At 33.6% G+C, this 18,602-nt stretch overlaps 2 protein-coding genes across 3 annotated transcripts in view; one reads left to right on the forward strand and one right to left on the reverse strand.

Annotated features, from left to right (window-relative positions):
- The window catches only part of LOC111514324 (substance-P receptor), a 30,682-nt gene that overhangs the window by 1,468 nt on the left and 10,612 nt on the right, over nt 1-18,602 (reverse strand). The window lies entirely within an intron of this gene.
- Nucleotides 161-18,599, forward strand: SMC5 (Structural maintenance of chromosomes 5). 2 transcript variants are annotated; one of them, XM_074184824.1, is made up of 3 exons: nt 161-1,336; nt 12,912-14,756; nt 18,283-18,599. In XM_074184824.1, exons 1-3 carry the CDS (start codon nt 277-279, stop codon nt 18,504-18,506), a joined length of 3,129 nt encoding a protein of 1,042 aa, XP_074040925.1. In that variant the 5' UTR covers nt 161-276; the 3' UTR covers nt 18,507-18,599. The 2 variants fall into 2 exon arrangements, with proteins under 2 accessions (XP_074040925.1, XP_074040926.1); XM_074184825.1 differs by having other exon boundaries at nt 161-1,330.

The raw sequence follows: 18,602 nt of genomic DNA on the forward strand, positions 1-18,602 counted from the left end.
AGTGTTGCCAATGAGAAAATACGAAAAAAATGTACACCATTTTTACGTGAATATGATCAATTACTTGAAGTGAACACAAAAAATCAAAATATTCATTACTTTGAAGTTGAAAAAATAAAACAAATTTTAATGAAGAGTTGGAAAATTTCTGTCTGAACTATTGGCAACACTGTGGAGTGTAAAATGATTTCGCGGCGGGAATATTAACCTATCACAATTTACTTTTGTTGTTAATCATTGAATAGTTTATCAGTATATATTGAACGATTTTTAATAATGTTTAAACCTGGTTGTATCAGAAAGATTGAAGTTAAAAATTTTGTTACGTATTCTCACGTGGAACTATATCCTGGGCCCCATTTAAATATGTTAATTGGTCCCAATGGTACTGGTAAATCAACAGTGGTAGCAGCTATAATTTTAGGACTTGGTGGAAATCCAAAAATTGTTGGAAGAGGTAGTAAAGTTTCAGAATATGTCAAGCATGGATGTGACTCTTCCACAATAAATATTTACTTAGAGAATGAAGCAGAAAATCAGTATATTAAAGTTACTCGAGAATTTGATGTTCGTGAAAGGACTGTTTGGAAACTGAATAATAGAATAGTGAAATTTGAAAATGTAATAGAATGCATACAAAACTTCAATATTCAGGTAAATAATCTTTGTCAGTTTTTGCCACAAGATAGAGTTCAGGACTTTGCTAAATTGAACAAACAAGAACTTTTGATAGAAACTCAGAAAGCACTATGTAAATTTGATTTAATAGACAAACAAGAAATGCTCATTCTACATAGAGCTTCTCAAAAAGAAATCCTTGAATCAATTGATACATATCAGAAAAAACTTCAAAATGCCACCGAATTTAATTCCAGACTAGAAGGTCGAGTCCAGAGTTTCAATAAGAAGAAAAAGTTTGCTGAGAATATTCAACATATTGAAAGAAAAATTGCTTGGACTTCATATGAACAAATAAGAGTTCAACTATCAGATATAAAGGAGGATCGAAATAAGGCCCAAGAAGTATATGACAAATATAAAAATGATATGAAACCAATGGAAAGGGACATCAATGAAAATAAGAAAAGTATCACAGAACTACAACAAAGCAACTCTTCAATTGCTCAGATTATAAGAAATACAGAGTCATCTATCAATATGAATTTGGAAAAAATTGACACAGTGAAAGATTCGATTAGAAAATTCAATGATGATATGAATTCTAGACTAGCTGAAGTTGAACAATGGGATAGAGAAATAGAGAACGCTTCTGCGAAATTAGAAGAAATGAGACAACTAAAAAGTGAAATGTTTGCTAAGTGTGCTTCTGGTAAGTGTAAGTCTTCCAATTCTGGCCATACTTGGTATTATGAAAGGGTAATCTAAAGATTTCTGAGTTTCTTGTTCTATTACGATTCACAAGTTATAAGTTCAACAAGTTTCGGGAAATTAGTGCTACAACTAATTATTTTGTGAACTAGTGTACATCTTGTCAAAACTAGGAAGAGACTTGAGAATTCTTTCTCTGTCTCTCTCAGTCTCCTAACGAAAGTGCATCTTAGGGGAGGTCGTAAGCCCGAGACTTTGAAATCGTTTCCTAGATTTGACAAGCAATAAGATCTGATTCTAATCTTCTATGATCCAGGGTATTCAAGTTAAGAATGTCCAATATAGTTTAATATTATATTTACCAATACGATAGGTATTCCAGTTTCTATGAAGAGTACCTTGAAAACTTGGTAAACAGTATAATGGTTGGACACTACTGAGCCACCCAATCGCTTCCCAAAGGTGACAGGACTGATTCAAATGTCACTTACTTCTATTAAATTGAAAAGTATCTTCTGAAAAATTATAGTTATAAAAACGGACAAAACTTTTGAAACAACCTTATATGAGAGAATCAATAATAACAGAAACGCAAATATAATGATCTTCAGATTATGGGTCTTCTTTATTATTATTTCATCATCATGTTATGAATGGACAATTTGAAAGCTACATAATATTTTACCTCCCCATGTCAAAGAACTAAATCAGTACATGTTCAAAATATATATAAAAGATCTCTTGATAACAAATTGTGTATACTCTACTGATGAGTATGTAGCTGTCCTATCCAATGCAACACGAACCATTGGCTAGTAATTAAAGCTGACATGTTCTAAAAAAATTTGTTACTTGTGTGATGCAATGTTTGCTAACTCCTGAACGGTAACTAGGCGTTTTATATTGATAACTTTATATTGATAACTTCATATTTTTTATATTGATAACTTTATATTTTTTATTCCACTTTGTGCATTTGACTTATCTTATTTGTATTACTATTGTACATCTAAAAGATTAATAAATTTATCTATCTATCTATCTATCTATGGGAAAACCTGTAATCCAATTTGTAAGAACGTCATCTAACTCGGACATTGGAGAGATACATTGTGGAGTACCTCAAGGCTCTGTGTTAGGTCCTATACTGTTTCTGTTATATATTAATGATTTGACTGACATATCGATTATAGGAAGCTTTACGTAATTTGCTGAAGTCACCACATTAGTGTGGCATGACAAGGACGAAAACAGATTGCATTACAAAATGTGCCAAGGCATGAAAAAAGTGAAGAATTGGTTTGACTCGAATCTTTTATCATTGAATACCAGCAAAACAAATATATTAGCATTCAAGTGTGATATACCCGATATCCCCATAGACAATAACACAATAAAAAATAACTCCTCTTTGAAATTTTTGGGAATTTATTTAGCAGCACATCAACAAAACATTGGCATCAGGATGTTTTGCACTGAGAAACATCTCAAAGGAACTGGGATTTGCTGCAGCGAAAGTAGTGTACTATGCCTTAAAAGACTCTCATCTAAGGTATGGTATACCCTTTTGTAGTGTTTGCAGTAAATAACTTATGCAGTCGGTTTTTCTCCTTCAGAAAAGAGCTATTAGGTACTTATGTAAAGTGAAATGGCGGGATTCATGTAAACCCCTTTTTCGAGAACATAGAATCCTTGCGGTTATTTCAATATTTATATTGGAAACCATATCAATTATACATAAAAATAGAGAGAACAATGAATCTACAGCTACAGCTACATACCACACAAGACTGTCAAATGAACTGAATCTACCAATTCCAAAAATATGTTTCATCATATTCAGAAAGAAATGTAGAAAACTATTAAGTGATAAAAATTATTATGACCTACAAGAATCTTTCGACGATGCCCTGTGTGTGAAAGACATATTTTTTATTGGTTGTCCTAATTCTGTTTATGTAACCTTTGCATATGTATGTATACAGTGTGTAACAACGAAAAGTTAACAGAGCCGTTTTTGAATATAAAAAGTAAGATTTTTAAAAAAAGCTCTGACACGTCGATTTCTAATTAAAGGGGGACACCTCTCAGACTAATCAGATTTTTTGTAGTATGCACCCCTTCGGAAGGGTGCGTCCGACGACCCTTATTTAGATAGGGAAAGTAGGTCGAGTGGCACCTTGTTTTAAAGGTCTTTCGAATACCTTTACATCTCTGGTAAAAGACAATTTTTGTAACGATTAGTTTTCGAGATAATTTGAAGTTAAAATTGCCATGTTAATAATACATTAGACAGACCACTCGGTAACTTGTATGCCTAAATAAAAAAAAAAATTCGAGCAGTTCTTCTTATCAGTTTTTTGTTAAATAAAATTCCTTTTTTAAAATCAACACCCACTCCTCTTCTTCCAGTTTTCATTAGTACATCGTTCCATTGTTTTCTTTAAACGGGTCGTGTATTGTTATTTGTTTAAAAATGCCTTACACTACTGCTGAAAGGGTTTCAGTTATTGCTTTATTTTTTGGCAACGACCAAAATGCTAATAGAACATCAATTTTATTTAACGAGCAAAACCCTGGTGAACACCTAAGCAGAAATCACGTTCTGGATTTGGTCACAAAATTCACGGAGATAGGTTCGGTTTTAAATAAGAAAAGAAATGTTCAGAGAAGGGTTGGAGTGATTGGTCAAGTTATCGCCAATCCCACGTTAAATACCAGAAGTTTATCAGCAATGGCCGGAATAAGCCATATGAGCGCATGGAGAATCCTTAAAAACCACAAATTCCATCCTTACAAAATTAAACTTGTTCATGAACTCAATGAGGATGATTTTGACCGAAGACAGGAGTTTTGTGAGGGCATGAGTGAGAGATTAATGCAAAATCCCGAGCTGCTTTATAACATCTGTTTTTCGGACAAAAGCTCATTTTAATTAAATGGTTGCGTGAACCGTCACCATTGCCGTTATTGGTCGAATGAAAACCCAAGACAATACGCAGAAATACATACCCAACATCCCCAAAAGTTGAATGTCTGGGCCGGAATATTAGGCAATCATATTATAGGTCCATTTTTCATTGATGTAAATTTAACCGGTGATTCTTATTTACAACTTCTTGAAGAGGCAATACAACCTCGTATAGTTGAAACATTTGAACAGGATCTAAGATGTCAAGATGAATTTATGCATTTTCAACAAGACGGTGCAACACCCCATTATGCTCAGCAGGTTCGAAATTTATTGAATAATCATTTCGAAGGACAATGGATTGGCAGAAGAGGTCCAATTGAATGGTCAGCACGATCACCAGATTTAACACCACTGGACTACTTTTTGTGGGGATATTTAAAGTCTAAAGTTTATGCTACACAGCCAGTCAATTTGGATGAATTACGTCATAGAATTATTGATGAATGCCGAGGTATAACTCCTGAGATGTTGAATAATGTAAGAGCCAAATTCGAACAAAATTTTCATTGCTGCATGTAGCAAAATGGCGCACATTTTGAACATTTACTCTAAATTTCCTATGTGAGTTACCCTTATTAGGTGTTACTTTTTTTGTGTGTGCTTTAAAAACAATTATTGGGATTTATTAACCCTAAAACAGTTTTTTAAACTTTTCTGTGTCATCAGCATTCAAGGAAATCAACAGGTTGTATTCGTTGTGTAGGTAAGTTTTTAGTATGATTCACTTTTTTATCAAAAGCATCAAGTATCCACGTCAAAAGGCAACCTCCATAAGGAGGTGCCACTCAATTTACCTAAAATCTAAGGGTGGTAACCAACCCCATCCCCCGAAAAAATCTCCTCGTAATAAACAAATAATTCTTACATTTTTACGAAATCAAATGGAGACGTATTAGCAGGTTGTCATAAAAAGCAAAAATTTATTTTTTTTATGAAAGTTCTGAACGTAAATTGTACCTTAAAAACAATTTGATTTATTTTAAAAAGAGTTGAACCCAATAAAAATACCTTTAAATCTTCAAATTATCTCGAAAACTAATCGTTACAAAAATTTTCTATTAACAGAGATGTAAAGGTATTCGAAAGACCTTTAAAACAAGGTGCCACTCGACCTACTTTCCCCATCTAAATAAGGGTCGTCGGACGCACCCCTCCGAGGGGGTGCGTACTACAAAAAATCTGATTAGTCTGAAAGGTGTCCCCCTTTAATTAGAAATCGACGTGTCCGAGCTTTTTTTAAAAATTTTATTTTTTATATTTAAAAACGGCTCTGTTAAGTTTTCGTTGTTACACACTGTATATAGTTTATATATTATTTTAATCATTTACATTTTATACATTTATACTTCACATTTTATACTTCATGTTTATATTAATATTTATTTATAACATTGTGTTTGTAACACAATGTTGTATCTCAACCCTATCGAACTTTGCAAAACTTCTCGAAATTGTTATCTACGATCGCGTACATTACTCACTTCGTAATATCATATCTCCGCAACTACATGGATTTATGTCAAACAAATCCACCATAACAAATTTAATTGTATTGACCCAAAATGTTAGTGATGTCTTAGATAATCGTGGTCAAGTTGATGTGATATATACTGATTTTGCTAAAGCATTTGATCGACTTGATCACATGATCCTTCTACAAAAACTCCACCAATTTGGTTTCCATAACTCAGCAGTACTTTTTATTCTTTCTTCTTACTTCAACGCAAACAGTTTAAACCTTATAACGGCTATGATTCTTTTTTTACAATCCTTCATCTGGAGTACCTCAGGGGTCGAATCTCGGACCACTTCTGTTCTTATTATTTATTAATGACCTCAGTAATTATGTCGATTGTAATAAGTTATTCTTGAACATAATTTGAAAATATATTTACTTGTGGAAACTATCGAAGACTGTAATACATTTCAACGACCGTTAGAAAATATACAGACTTGATGTGAAGTTACCAAACTATGTAACAAATGTAATGTAGTGTTTTATAGTAGGAAAATATCAGTCATCGAGTACAATTATTGAGTAGATACCATTTCACTGTCACGAAGTAACTCAATTAAAGATCTTGATGTATATTTTGATCAAAATTTGTCTTTTTCCAACCACGTTGGATCGAAAGTAAGTGAAGCATTGAGAGTTTATGACTTCATAGTTCGCAATTGTAGATCTTTTTCAAACATATTTGCTCTATTTACTGTTCATGTAGCCTACGTAGGGTCAAAATTAGAATATGGCTCTGTTCGATGGTCTCCATTTTACAATTGCTATAATACATTGACTGAAAAAGTTCAACGTCGCTTCCTAAAGTTTATTCACAACAAATGTTTGAAATACAAACTGAGTAGAGAAAAGTATCTTCTGTATAATTCAGTGTTCATATAGAAGTATTTGTTTCGGAAGAATTATTTTCTTTCGTGTAATTCAATGTTTATATGAAAGTAGCTGTTTCAGGAGGACTTTCTTTCAGTTTGTGTCTGAAAGTTACTTCTTTGCATGATTTACACATTCATGTATAGAGTTACTTATTTTCAAATTGATTACTTCCTTCCTTTCTTTGGAAGATTCTTCCACCCTTTTTTTTTATTCATTTTGTAAAATTGTAACTTCGTAATTATAAGGATCTATAATATTATTATTAAGAATTTTATTCTTAAACAATAAACATATTATCAATCAACAGAAACATTTTGATAAAAAAATTAAATTATTATGGGTTAACAGGCTCTGAGCTGGCATGGTTTCTTAGTTATCTTAGTGAAAGAAAACAGAAAACAAAAATTGGTTCAAAAATATCTGATGAGATAGATATCAACATTGGTGTTCCCCAGGGAAGTGTACTTGGCCCACTTTTATTTATTATATACCTAAATGATATTTATTATGTTCCTGGGCTAGATGAACTTAATCTGTTTGCAGACGATATATTAGTTTATACTTCGAATACAGAACTCAATGATGCTGTAGATACTCTCAAAGGTTCTATGAAGAACATCGAAAAATATTTACATACGAATAAATTAAAATTAAATGCAGATAAAACAAAAGCTATGGTGATAACAACTAAATATAAACTGAACTCTATTGATTATAATGAAATAAAAATTGAAATTGGTAACACTACCTTGGAATATGTGTCTGAAATAAAGTATCTGGGAGTTATTGTAGATAACACTTTGTGTTTGAACAGTCATGCTGAATACGTTATAAAAAAAATTCAAAAAAATTAATTTTTTTTTAGGATAGCAAATAATTTGACTATTAACTCCGGAATATTAACATATAATTGTATAATTAAACCTCATTTTGTTGCTGTCCAACTTTAATGCATTTAGCATTAAAGTTGGACAGCAACCAAACCAAAATGGGCTTTCCCAACTTCAAAAACTCCAAAATAGGGGCATGAGAATTATATTAAGATGCAGTCGTTATACTTCCATTGATCACATGTTAAATATACTACAATGGCTGTCGATTTCAAATCGATTATTTTTTTAACAATGATTTTTATCATTTCAAATATAAAAACCAACATATTTTGATGAATTTTTAGTTTTCAATAATCAAATACATGAACATGAGACAAGATCTTATAATAATTTTTCATAACGGAACGAAAACATTTATTCTACAAGGGACTACGGGAATTTAACAATTTACCAAATACCATTAAAGAGGAAAATACTGTAGGAGGGTTTAAAAGTAAATTATTGGAATACCTAGAGCGTTAGTTAGTTGGAAAATATGTATATTATATGTATGTTACTATATCAATATTGGTTTTCAACATCGGGTCTCATAACTTGTATATTTATTAATATTATCTTTTTTATTTATGAATTTCACTAGTTCGGACTACCATTATCTACTATATGAAATGATTTGAAATCCCTGAAACAACTAAAAAGAAGAATTAAAAATGAATAGCTGAAAATAAATAAATAATTATATTAAGCAAAATAAACCTGAAATGAAATAATAGTGAAATAAAATACAAGTAAAATAGAACAATTGAACAAAAATAAATAAAAATAAGTAAATGAAAGAAGTCACGTTAGTTCACGACGTTTCGATTGTTAGTATCTACAATCGTCTTCGGGTGATGACTGGACTGATTCCTCCAAGAGATGACTATTTATAGGTCGTTCGAGTACTTTCACTTATCCCCGCATTCCATTTTCCGCTTCACTGGTTCCGTGGGAGATGAACGTTTTGGCGGGAGTTGGCCATTTTTCGCTTGATGATGGGTTTCCATATGTTACGTATTTCTACGCTGGCCTGGCTGAATACGTTGTTGGACAACATGTATGCGGCTTCCTTGAATTTTCTTCTAAACCAATGTTCCTGTCTGTGCAAGATTTCAGCTTGGGACCACTCAATGTTGTGTTGTATATAATATTATTTTTGGAATCTCCAACAATTGCCCGACAACTTTTCTTGATATTTCCCTTTACCTATCTGTTACCGTTTTCGAAATAAAAATTAATTTCAATTTTTTTCTTCGAAAATCATGACTTCTAAAAATGCCGATATCTTTTAGTTAAGAAGTACTATGATATCGAAATTTGGTTTGGAGTTAGGTGATACTTGGACACTTCCCACACGTCAGCCTAATCTCCGTTACTTCAATACAGGGTGGTAAAAAAATACAGTTTTTTCGTTTGCTTGAAAAAGTTGCTGAAATTTGATTATTTTAAATGGAACACCCTGTATATTATTGAAAATTCGGAAAGCTGCTGAAATTTGCTTTCTTTCTATGTATATCATACCTATACCTAACTAGTCAAGTTTCGGACTTATGAACATTTATTTGTGAAAATGTCCCTTCAGAATGGTATTTCCATTCGGTATTTGGTAAGCAGGCCATGATTACTATTTGACAGTAGCGTTGTGACATTCTCCTAATAATATCGACATTTTCGTCACTTCAGAAGTTGCAAATACCTTCAAAATGATGGAACAAAACTATTCAAACGAAGTTCTTATGAATTTGTTTATTATTTTTGGACAGTGTGACAAAATTATATTATCAGCAGAACATGTAGAAAGTTCAATGAAATGTATCCGAATCTACCGCCAATGAACCTCAAGAAATTTATACGAATTCAGAACAATTTCAATATGTTTGGATAAACTTTAAAAAAGCACCAAGAAACTTGAAATTGGAAATATTGATATGAATAATTATAAAAAAGTAAAACAATCATGTGGAATATTTCAAAATATGTTCGAATCGCTGGCCGTTCACTTCCAAGCACTTTAAAATGCGGGTGTTGACTGCTTTCGTGGTGGCAGATCTGATTTCATTGGGATCCAAATCTTCAAATGTTTGGGCAATCCTTTCTAACAATTCATCTCTCGAACGCACGGGTATTTTGTAAACTTTTTCTTTAAACATTCCCCACAAATAAAAATCTAATGGATTAAGATCGGGTGATCTCGCTGGCCAATTCCATGGTCCCAAGCGCCTCATCCACCGATCGTCAAATAGTCTATCCAGTTCTGCGCTCACTTCTCTTGTGCAATGTGCAGGAGCTCCGTCTAGTTGGTACCAACAGTTTCGATAATATTCGAGTGGCAGATTATCCACGAAACTGTCTACAGTATTCTCCAAAATATTCAGGTAGCTTCTGGATGTTAATGACTCCTCGTATATCACGTACCTCAATTTGTTGTCCATCAACATGCAGAAGACATTAAAACTAAATTTTTCTTGAAATCCGGCTTCTTTTGTGACGTGAGGATTTTCACTGGACCAATAATGACGATTTTTTCTATTGAAAATCCCTTCTCTCGAAAATTTCGATTCATCAGTCCAAATAATTTTATTTAAAAAAAGTGGATCTTCTTCACAAAATTCTACTCTCTGTTGAGGATCTTGAGGCTTCATTGCTTGAATTTTGGTGAATTTATAATCATGCATTTCATGTCTTCGCAAGATTCTTTGAACCGATGAATATTTTATACCAAAATCTTCTTCAGCACTTCTTATCGATGACTCGGAAAATGCGTGAAAATATGCTAAGACATTAATCTGGTTGTCTTCGAAAGTTACGGGTCGAGGCAAGTTTCTTGGTGTTTTTAAAGTTGATCCAAATGCATTGAAATTGTTCTGAATTCGTATAAATTTCTTGAGGTTCATTGGCGGTAGATTCGGATACATTTCATTGAACTTTCTACATGTTCTGCTGATAATTTTGTCACACTGTTCAAAAATAATAAACAAATTCATAAGAACTTCGTTTGAATAGTTTTGTTCCATCGTTTTGAAGGTATTTGCAACTTCTGAAGTGACGAAAATGTCGATATTATTAGGAGAATGTCACAACGCTACTGTCAAATAGCATTCTGAAGGGACATTTTCACAAATAAATGTTCATAAGTCCGAAACTTGACTAGTTAGGTATAGGTATGATATACATAGAAAGAAAGCAAATTTCAGCAGCTTTCCGAATTTTCAATAATATACAGGGTGTTCCATTTAAAATAATCAAATTTCAGCAACTTTTTCAAGCAAACGAAAAAACTGTATTTTTTTACCACCCTGTATTGAAGTAACGGAGATTAGGCTGACGTGTGGGAAGTGTCCAAGTATCACCTAACTCCAAATCAAATTTCGATATCATAGTACTTCTTAACTAAAAGATATCGGCATTTTTAGAAGTCATGATTTTCGAAGAAAAAAATTGAAATTAATTTTTATTTCGAAAACGGTAACAGATATGTATAGGGAAATATCAAGAAAAGTTGTCGGGTAATTGTTGGAGATTCTGTTACGGGTCAAAAACTCACAACGAGCTTTTTAATGTTTGCAGGATAATCACCCTGTATTTCGAATATGAAGGCTGATTATTTATCAACTGATTCAAATTTATAGACAACCAACTTCTCTTTGAAATCATTGTACAATGGGTCATACATCTAACGGGCGCTTTATCGGCCATTGTCGATTTAAAATATACCATTCGCTTAAACAGCTTATCACCCTAATTTCATATGAATTGTTTTTCAATTCGTTTTTCTGAACAGGCTTTTTCAAGTAAGGAATTGGCGAGCGATTGTAAAAGATTTCGACTGATGTACCTAGGTAGATTAGTGCTGGTTTTCTGTTTCGTAGTGAGAATGCGATTTTGTTTATTTTCCTATAGGGATATCTAGCTTCTCATAGAGTTTTCGTGCATTTGGTTATAAATGCGAAAACGTGTTTCAAGATTTGTTTTTTTTGGATTTGGGAAAACTGTAAACAGCACTTGTGTTCGATTGATCACGCGGAAAATCTTTAACATGAAGCCTACATAACATCTCAAGTGAGTAAATATAACTGCAACTTCCCGGTGTAACATTTTCTAATTTTCTTTTTTTTTCTGCTGCGTTCAGGGCTTTTTATATATACCACAAAGAAAAGGTCTGACTACCAATACAAACAAGTTGGGCTATTAAGACGGTTCTGGAGACCTCTGTATCCTGGGACTTATCCTGGAATTGGTGGCATAAAGATAAGTTTTATGTTTGTATCGTCTCCAACATCGATAGTCAGGTCCTGTACATTTAGATTCTCTTGTTGCTTCCACAAGCAATCGTTCAAGCGAAATCGTATTGGGCATTACCCTATTTGAAGATAAAACAACGACTGACAGTTATTTATAGTGTTTTCTTTAAATTTATAATTGATTTTAGTGAAGTCATGAAGTTCCATTAAGTGGATTGTTGAAAATTACGATATATTTGGAAAAGTATGTTAGCCGAAATATAGATCTATACGGAGGTATAAAATTAAGTGTTACAAAATTTGATATTAAAAATATCGCCATGAGTTCACAACAATAATTTATGTGAATATTGACATTCCTAATAACTTTTTGCTGGGTCGAAATAAATTGTCTCTGAACCATTTTATTTTGTTCATTTCATAAATTTTGTTGTAACCATAACTGGAAATTTGATAACGGCACACCGCCTATCTGAATTTGGTTTGTATGGTATTCTCGCTTATACAAATTCACTGTTTCGTGATTTATTTTGTGAGTTAAGTATTTTACATGAACTACTGATTGGTTTAAATCACGTGGCGCTCATTTTTTTTTCTTTCTCCAATTATGACTCACGCCCACTCTCTGAGTTAGTCGGCGACCGATCAGTGGTTGAGCTCCTGGAAACCGTATAAAATAGGTAGTAGAAGCCGCGTGGTAACAATTCCAAAAATAATATTATATACAGAGTGTTCCATTTGAAAAATCAAAGTTGCTACTGCTTTCTAATAGAAGCGGCAACATCGCATTGTCGAAAATATTCTAGTTGGCTAGAGAATGTCCGAATATGCCCTCCATTAAATTTTCAAAGTGATCCGTTGTCTGGTTCACCAGAAACGTCTAATGTGCCATCCACCGTGAATCAGCCTGTATATCATACTCCTACTCTTTCATTGAAAAGGTAATAGAACACTTCTTCGAAGACTCTGCTCATCATTTTCATATCAAATTTTGAAATATAACTTACAACCGTGTATTTAGTTTAAAACCCAATAATTTTAATAAAGTAGATAATTTTAAACATGCTGTATAATAAAATATTCAAAGAAAATATTTTTTCTTCTAGATACCCAAAAAAAACAGACCCTTTCTACAGAGCTCAGTAAACTATTGGGACATCAGAAGAATATCCAAGATAAAAAAGATGAAATTTTGCAAATGAAACAAGATGATGCACTCCGGATACAGGCTCTGGAAAACGAATCATCGCGACTCGAGAATGTAAGACAAAGTCGTCTTCAGCACCTAGAAAGACTCAGTCCAGATGCTCACGTGGCAGTGAATTGGCTGAGAAATAACAAACATCTTTTTCGTGGTGAAATCTACGAACCAATTATGTTGGAAGTGAATGTTCTAGAATCACGTCATGCTAAGTATGTTGAAAATGTAATACCGCTACGAGACCGTTTAGCTTTCACTTGTGTTTATAAGGATGATATGAACAAGCTCATTAGAAGTTTGAGAGAAAGCCAGAATTTGTCTGTCAATGTTATTCATTCCGGGGATTCAACCGAAGGAGTAGGCAAATTTCAGCCTTCCATTGCCATTGAATGTTTGAGAAAGTATGGTTTCTATACTTATGTTAATAATTTATTTACTGCGCCGGATCCTATCATGCATTACTTGTGCAAAACCTACCGTCTACATGACATACCTTTGGGAGACCAAACAACTAATGATTTATATGAACAGGTGCCTCAGCAAATAAGGAAGTTCTTCAGTGATAAATATCGATTCAGTATAAGCTTTTCTAAATACTCTGGAGAAAAAAGTACGAGACAAATTGAAGTGTTTTCAGATGGCGGACTGTCTCTCTCACTTGATGTAGTCAAACTTGATAAATTGCGAGGGGAAATACTAGAAATCAGAAGAAACATAGGGAATTATGACGCAAACTGTCAAACATTAGAAAAACAGTTCGATACCCTCAGCGAAAAAATAAATATTGCGCGGGAAAAACTCAAGGACATACAGCAGCAAAAACAAAACGCCCAGGCTATAAGCGTAAGAGTAGAAAATTTGCAAAAGAAACTTTTAGAAATGAATCAGTGTAAAAAGAGTCCGGAAAATATTAAAAATGAAACGTCGCTGAAGAAAAAACAACTTCTCAGGAGTATGCCGAGCATTCAAGATACGATTAAAAAGGAAATGTCAAAGTTAGTAGAGCACGTGAGAAAGAGTACGCTGACTCTAAAGAAAATTGATAACATACGTAAGAAAATTGCTTATTTAGAAAACCAGCTGAGTGAGAATAAAAGACAATGTCAGGAAGCCGAAGAAACGTTGAGTCTAGTCAAAGACCGGTACGCAGAAGTGATGAGTCAAGCCAAATCAATGCTCAACAAAGCAAAAGGTATGTCCAAAGGTTTCACACCGGCCGACAGTGGCTTCGATGAATTCAGACCTCACTATAATTCCTTATCATCAGACATCCAGGAGTTGAATGCGCTTAACGAACAGCTCCAGTCGAGGATAGCCTGTTTGAACGTGGCTGACGATGATGAAATGAGGGAATACGAAGAAAGGATCAATGAAATTGGTAATATTACTGAAGAAATTGAAAAGCTCAACTCCAATTTGAAAAAAGTAACTGAAAAAATCGAAGCGACAAAACAGGAGTGGTTGCCACCCTTGAAAACATTAGTCTCAGAAATAAATTTGCAGTTTGCTACTGCTTTCGAAAGAATGGGATGCGCAGGTGAAATATCCGTGTGTACTGGAGATAATGAACAAGATTTTTCACAGTATGGAATCAGTATAAAAGTTACTTATCGTAGTGGGGAGCCATTACAAGAATTGAATTCCAATGTGCAGAGTGGAGGAGAAAGAGCTGTTGCCACAGCAGCTTTCATGTTATCTCTTCAGAAATTGACCCCTGTTCCTTTCAGGTGTGTTGATGAAATTAATCAAGGTGAGTTGCTCGCTAGTCGACCTTCTTCGACCTTCTCTAACGAACACGAATGCAAACACATAACAGGTTTTTGAGATGTTACGAGATCCATCTGTAAAGTTGGGCATTATGAGATCTGACACTTGCATATATCCCATCTAGGTTGGATCATCACAGCCGTATAACTCTCATTAGGTAGTGGTAGTAATGGAATTCAATTGCCTCTAGAAGTGAATCTCTTGACATCTCAAATAATTTGTTCCTCAAGCATAAACTGTTACAGTACAAAACCCTTTTCTTAGCCAAATTAGGCACTTTTTGCTCGATTTCTTTACTCAAACGTTGCATAATACTCGCCGTTGATGGTTTTACCTTTCTTCAGATGGGCAATAAAAATATACGGCGATCATTACAAAAAACCGATGCCATTACCTTGCCTGTAGATGAAACAGTCTTCGCCTTCTTTGGAGCTGGTGCTCCCTTTTGAGTCCACTGTTTTGATTGTTCTTTTGTCTTGAGTGCAAAGTTATGGAACCTCGTTTCATCCATGGTTATGAAACGACGCAAGAATTCTGCTCAATTGAAACATCTTCACGACACTGTTTTTGCTCGAGTTTGAGCAAAAATTTTCAGACAATAAGTCTGATAGCTCGCGCACTTTCAGTCGACGATCGATCGAAATAGAAACACATTAGCTGCTAACAGAGCCTATCACAATCACTCTTTTCGGAATATCCACTCATTATTACCTAGTCAACATCGCACTGCTCTTTCCTAAAGAAGTTTTGAGTTTCAGGGCTGCATACTCAATAAACTCCCCGACAATATGAGAAATTCTGAAAATGTACACATCTTTAAAATCAAGACTGAAGCAACTTCTTCTGTCAAAGAACTGCTACAGTATTGATGACTTTTATCTGTAATCCAATACTGCAGTGTGACCCATTTTTAATGGGTCACACTGCAGTGTGAAGTTGTAAACCGATTTTAATAATTTTTTTTTAAATGTCAAGTACTAAAAGGTCTACCTTGGGACAAAATTTGAAATGTTTATTAAAGTTTCAGGGCATACTACGATATTTTTTCTTAGTCGAAAATTGGGATTTTTTATTAGATTTTTTAATTGAAAAAATCACTACGCCACTGGATTCAGAGTGCCTCTAAACAGGTGTGACCAAAATTTCATGAAAAAATATTTATTATTAACAAAGTTATGATAACTCAAAAATTCGAAAACTCACACAGCTAACACTCACAAAAAACACCCTATATCAACAGATATAGCCATGAGAACATTTTTTTTTATGATTTCAAAAATAAAGTGCCGCCAGATGAAAAAAAATAAACAAATAGCGTAAATTTTTTAAAGAAAATAACGGAATTACATTCAAGTTTACAGTTTAACTAAAACTAAGACCTAATATTTCAATTTAAATCTTAGTTGCCATGGAAATGATATTACAGTTTGACACTTGTGAAAGATTTAAGTGTACTATTGTCAACAATATTCACCTTACAGTTCTTCGAATTATTTTGTGTCATGGCTGCAAGATTGAGCGTAAGAGAGAACATTGAAATTGTACGCCTTTCGGGAGATGACGTTAGAAGTGCTAGAGAGGTTTGTAGAGTATTTAATGAGGGACATCCAGATCGTCCTCGTATTAGCTGCGGTACAGTAAATAAAATAAATAAAATATTCAATGAAACTGGTGCAGTATCAAAAATGATGTTAAAAAGTAATCCTGTACAAAGACGAAACAGGAATGACAGGAATGATCAAATCATTTTAGATTATTTCGGAAATAATCCTAATGCCAGTATAAGGAATGTCACTTTAGATTTGAATATTCCACGAGAAACTATTCGGATATGTCTCAAAGCGAAGAATATTAAACCTTTAAAGCCAAAATTTTTACACACACTTCAAGAAGGCGACGAAGCAAGACGCCTGGAATATTGTTTATGGCCTCAAGGGGAATATTCAAACAATAGAAATTTCCTAAAAAATATTTTATATACCGACGAAGCCACTTTCACTACAAATGGAATAGTGTCATCACAGAATTGTTGCTATTGGGCAGCGGATAATCCTAACTGGGTAATAAACTGTAAAAGCCAGTATTCCCAAAAAATCAACGTCTGGTGTGGGATATTGAACGAACGAATTATTGGTCCTTTCTTTTTTGAGGAATACATTATTGCGCAAAGGTTTCTAGAATTTTTAAACACAGAGTTTTGGGATGCTATTCACGAACTGCCAATAAATGAAAGATCAAATTTAATTGTCCAGTTAGATGGGTGTTCAGTTCATTATGCCAGAGCTGTGAGGCAATGGCTTAACGAACATTTTCCAAACCGATGGATAGGCCGGGGTAGTCCGTTTATAAAGTGGCCACCCAGATCTCCGGACTTCACAGTTTTGGACTTTTTTCTCTGGGGACTTCTCATACAAAAGGTTTACAAAAACCGCTCAAGAGATAGAAATGAACTTTGTGCAAGAATTCCACAGGTATGTGCAGATATTAGCCCTCAAGAACTAAGGAAGGTAATCAGAAACATTGTATCGAAATACGTGGTGGATTAGTAGAGGCTACTAGAATTTGAGTTAGAATTAATTCTTGCACTGAATCGAAACATTTCAATAATTAGTTATTAGTTACGTTTATTATCATTTTTTGCTTCATTGTTAGTTGAATTGTGTGGATGTAATTCCGTTATTTTCATTAAAAATATTTACGCTGTTTATTTTTTTTCATCTGGGGGCACTTTATTGTTGAAATCATAAAAAAATGATATATTATTATTATTATATAATGATTATTTGAATAGAGAATGAAGAGACCTTTGAAGCGATATATCACAAACCATCACTTACATTTAAAAAATTGGGGGTTGTACCTGTCATTCGACGGGGGTTGAAGGTAGGGGTAGCATTTTTCCGTTGAAGTATGTCAAATTAAAATTTGACGTGTTTCGAGATTTTGTTAAAATGTGTATCGTAACCGAAAAAATTAATTTATTCCATTTGGCTTTTAGACACTGAATGTTCACACAATCATACACAAAACTTTTTATATCTCCATTGATTCCACTCTAGACGCTTGGAAATGTAAAAAATGTTAATTCAAACTACGAACTATGAACATTTTCTAGTTTTGGACTATAGTTTTGGAATAATCTCTTCCTCGGGTTTTGTCAATGTCGATAGTCATGTCACTAAGTGTTCTGGCGATGTATTGAATTCATTGAAGCCTTTGGATACACCCTAAATTTTGTTTTATGAGAGAGAGGCAATTGGCAGATCAAGATCTTCAGATGATGTGGTGCTGCAGATTTTTCCGGGTTTTCCTGCAGCTAAAAAAGCAAATGCGACACTGTTGTATGTATTATAATTTCACGCTTTGTATTTTGGAAGTTCAAGTACACAGTTATTTTATAAAAAAAAAATCATTGCCAATGAAGTTGACTAACCCATCCTTAAATTTAGTTGGCAAAACCTAACACCAAAAGTTGAAGTGAACTTGATTGAAATCTTTTAATTTTTCAGGAATGGATGCAAACAATGAACGAAGGATATTTGAGTTGATTGTGGAATCAACTTGTCAACAAACTTCCTCCCAGTATTTTTTGATAACACCAAAACTTGTACCCCATTTGAAGTACTCACAGAACATGTGTATACACATTGTTCATAATGGGCCTTTTGTGGCACAGGATAAAAAATGGGGATTTTCAAAACTCTGTAACTACCATTCCACCAATATTGGCTGAACGTGATACAACAAAGTGATATTCGAAAAATGTATTTTTTATATATATTTTTAGGTAATTTTGACTATTTTGATAATAAATGACCGAATCAAACTT

The sequence above is a fragment of the Leptinotarsa decemlineata genome, unplaced genomic scaffold (genome assembly GCF_025532065.1).
Source record: "Leptinotarsa decemlineata unplaced genomic scaffold, Ldec_3_MD MMD2_tig00026358_RagTag_RagTag, whole genome shotgun sequence".
In the NCBI taxonomy this organism is placed as follows: Eukaryota; Metazoa; Arthropoda; class Insecta; order Coleoptera; family Chrysomelidae; genus Leptinotarsa; species Leptinotarsa decemlineata.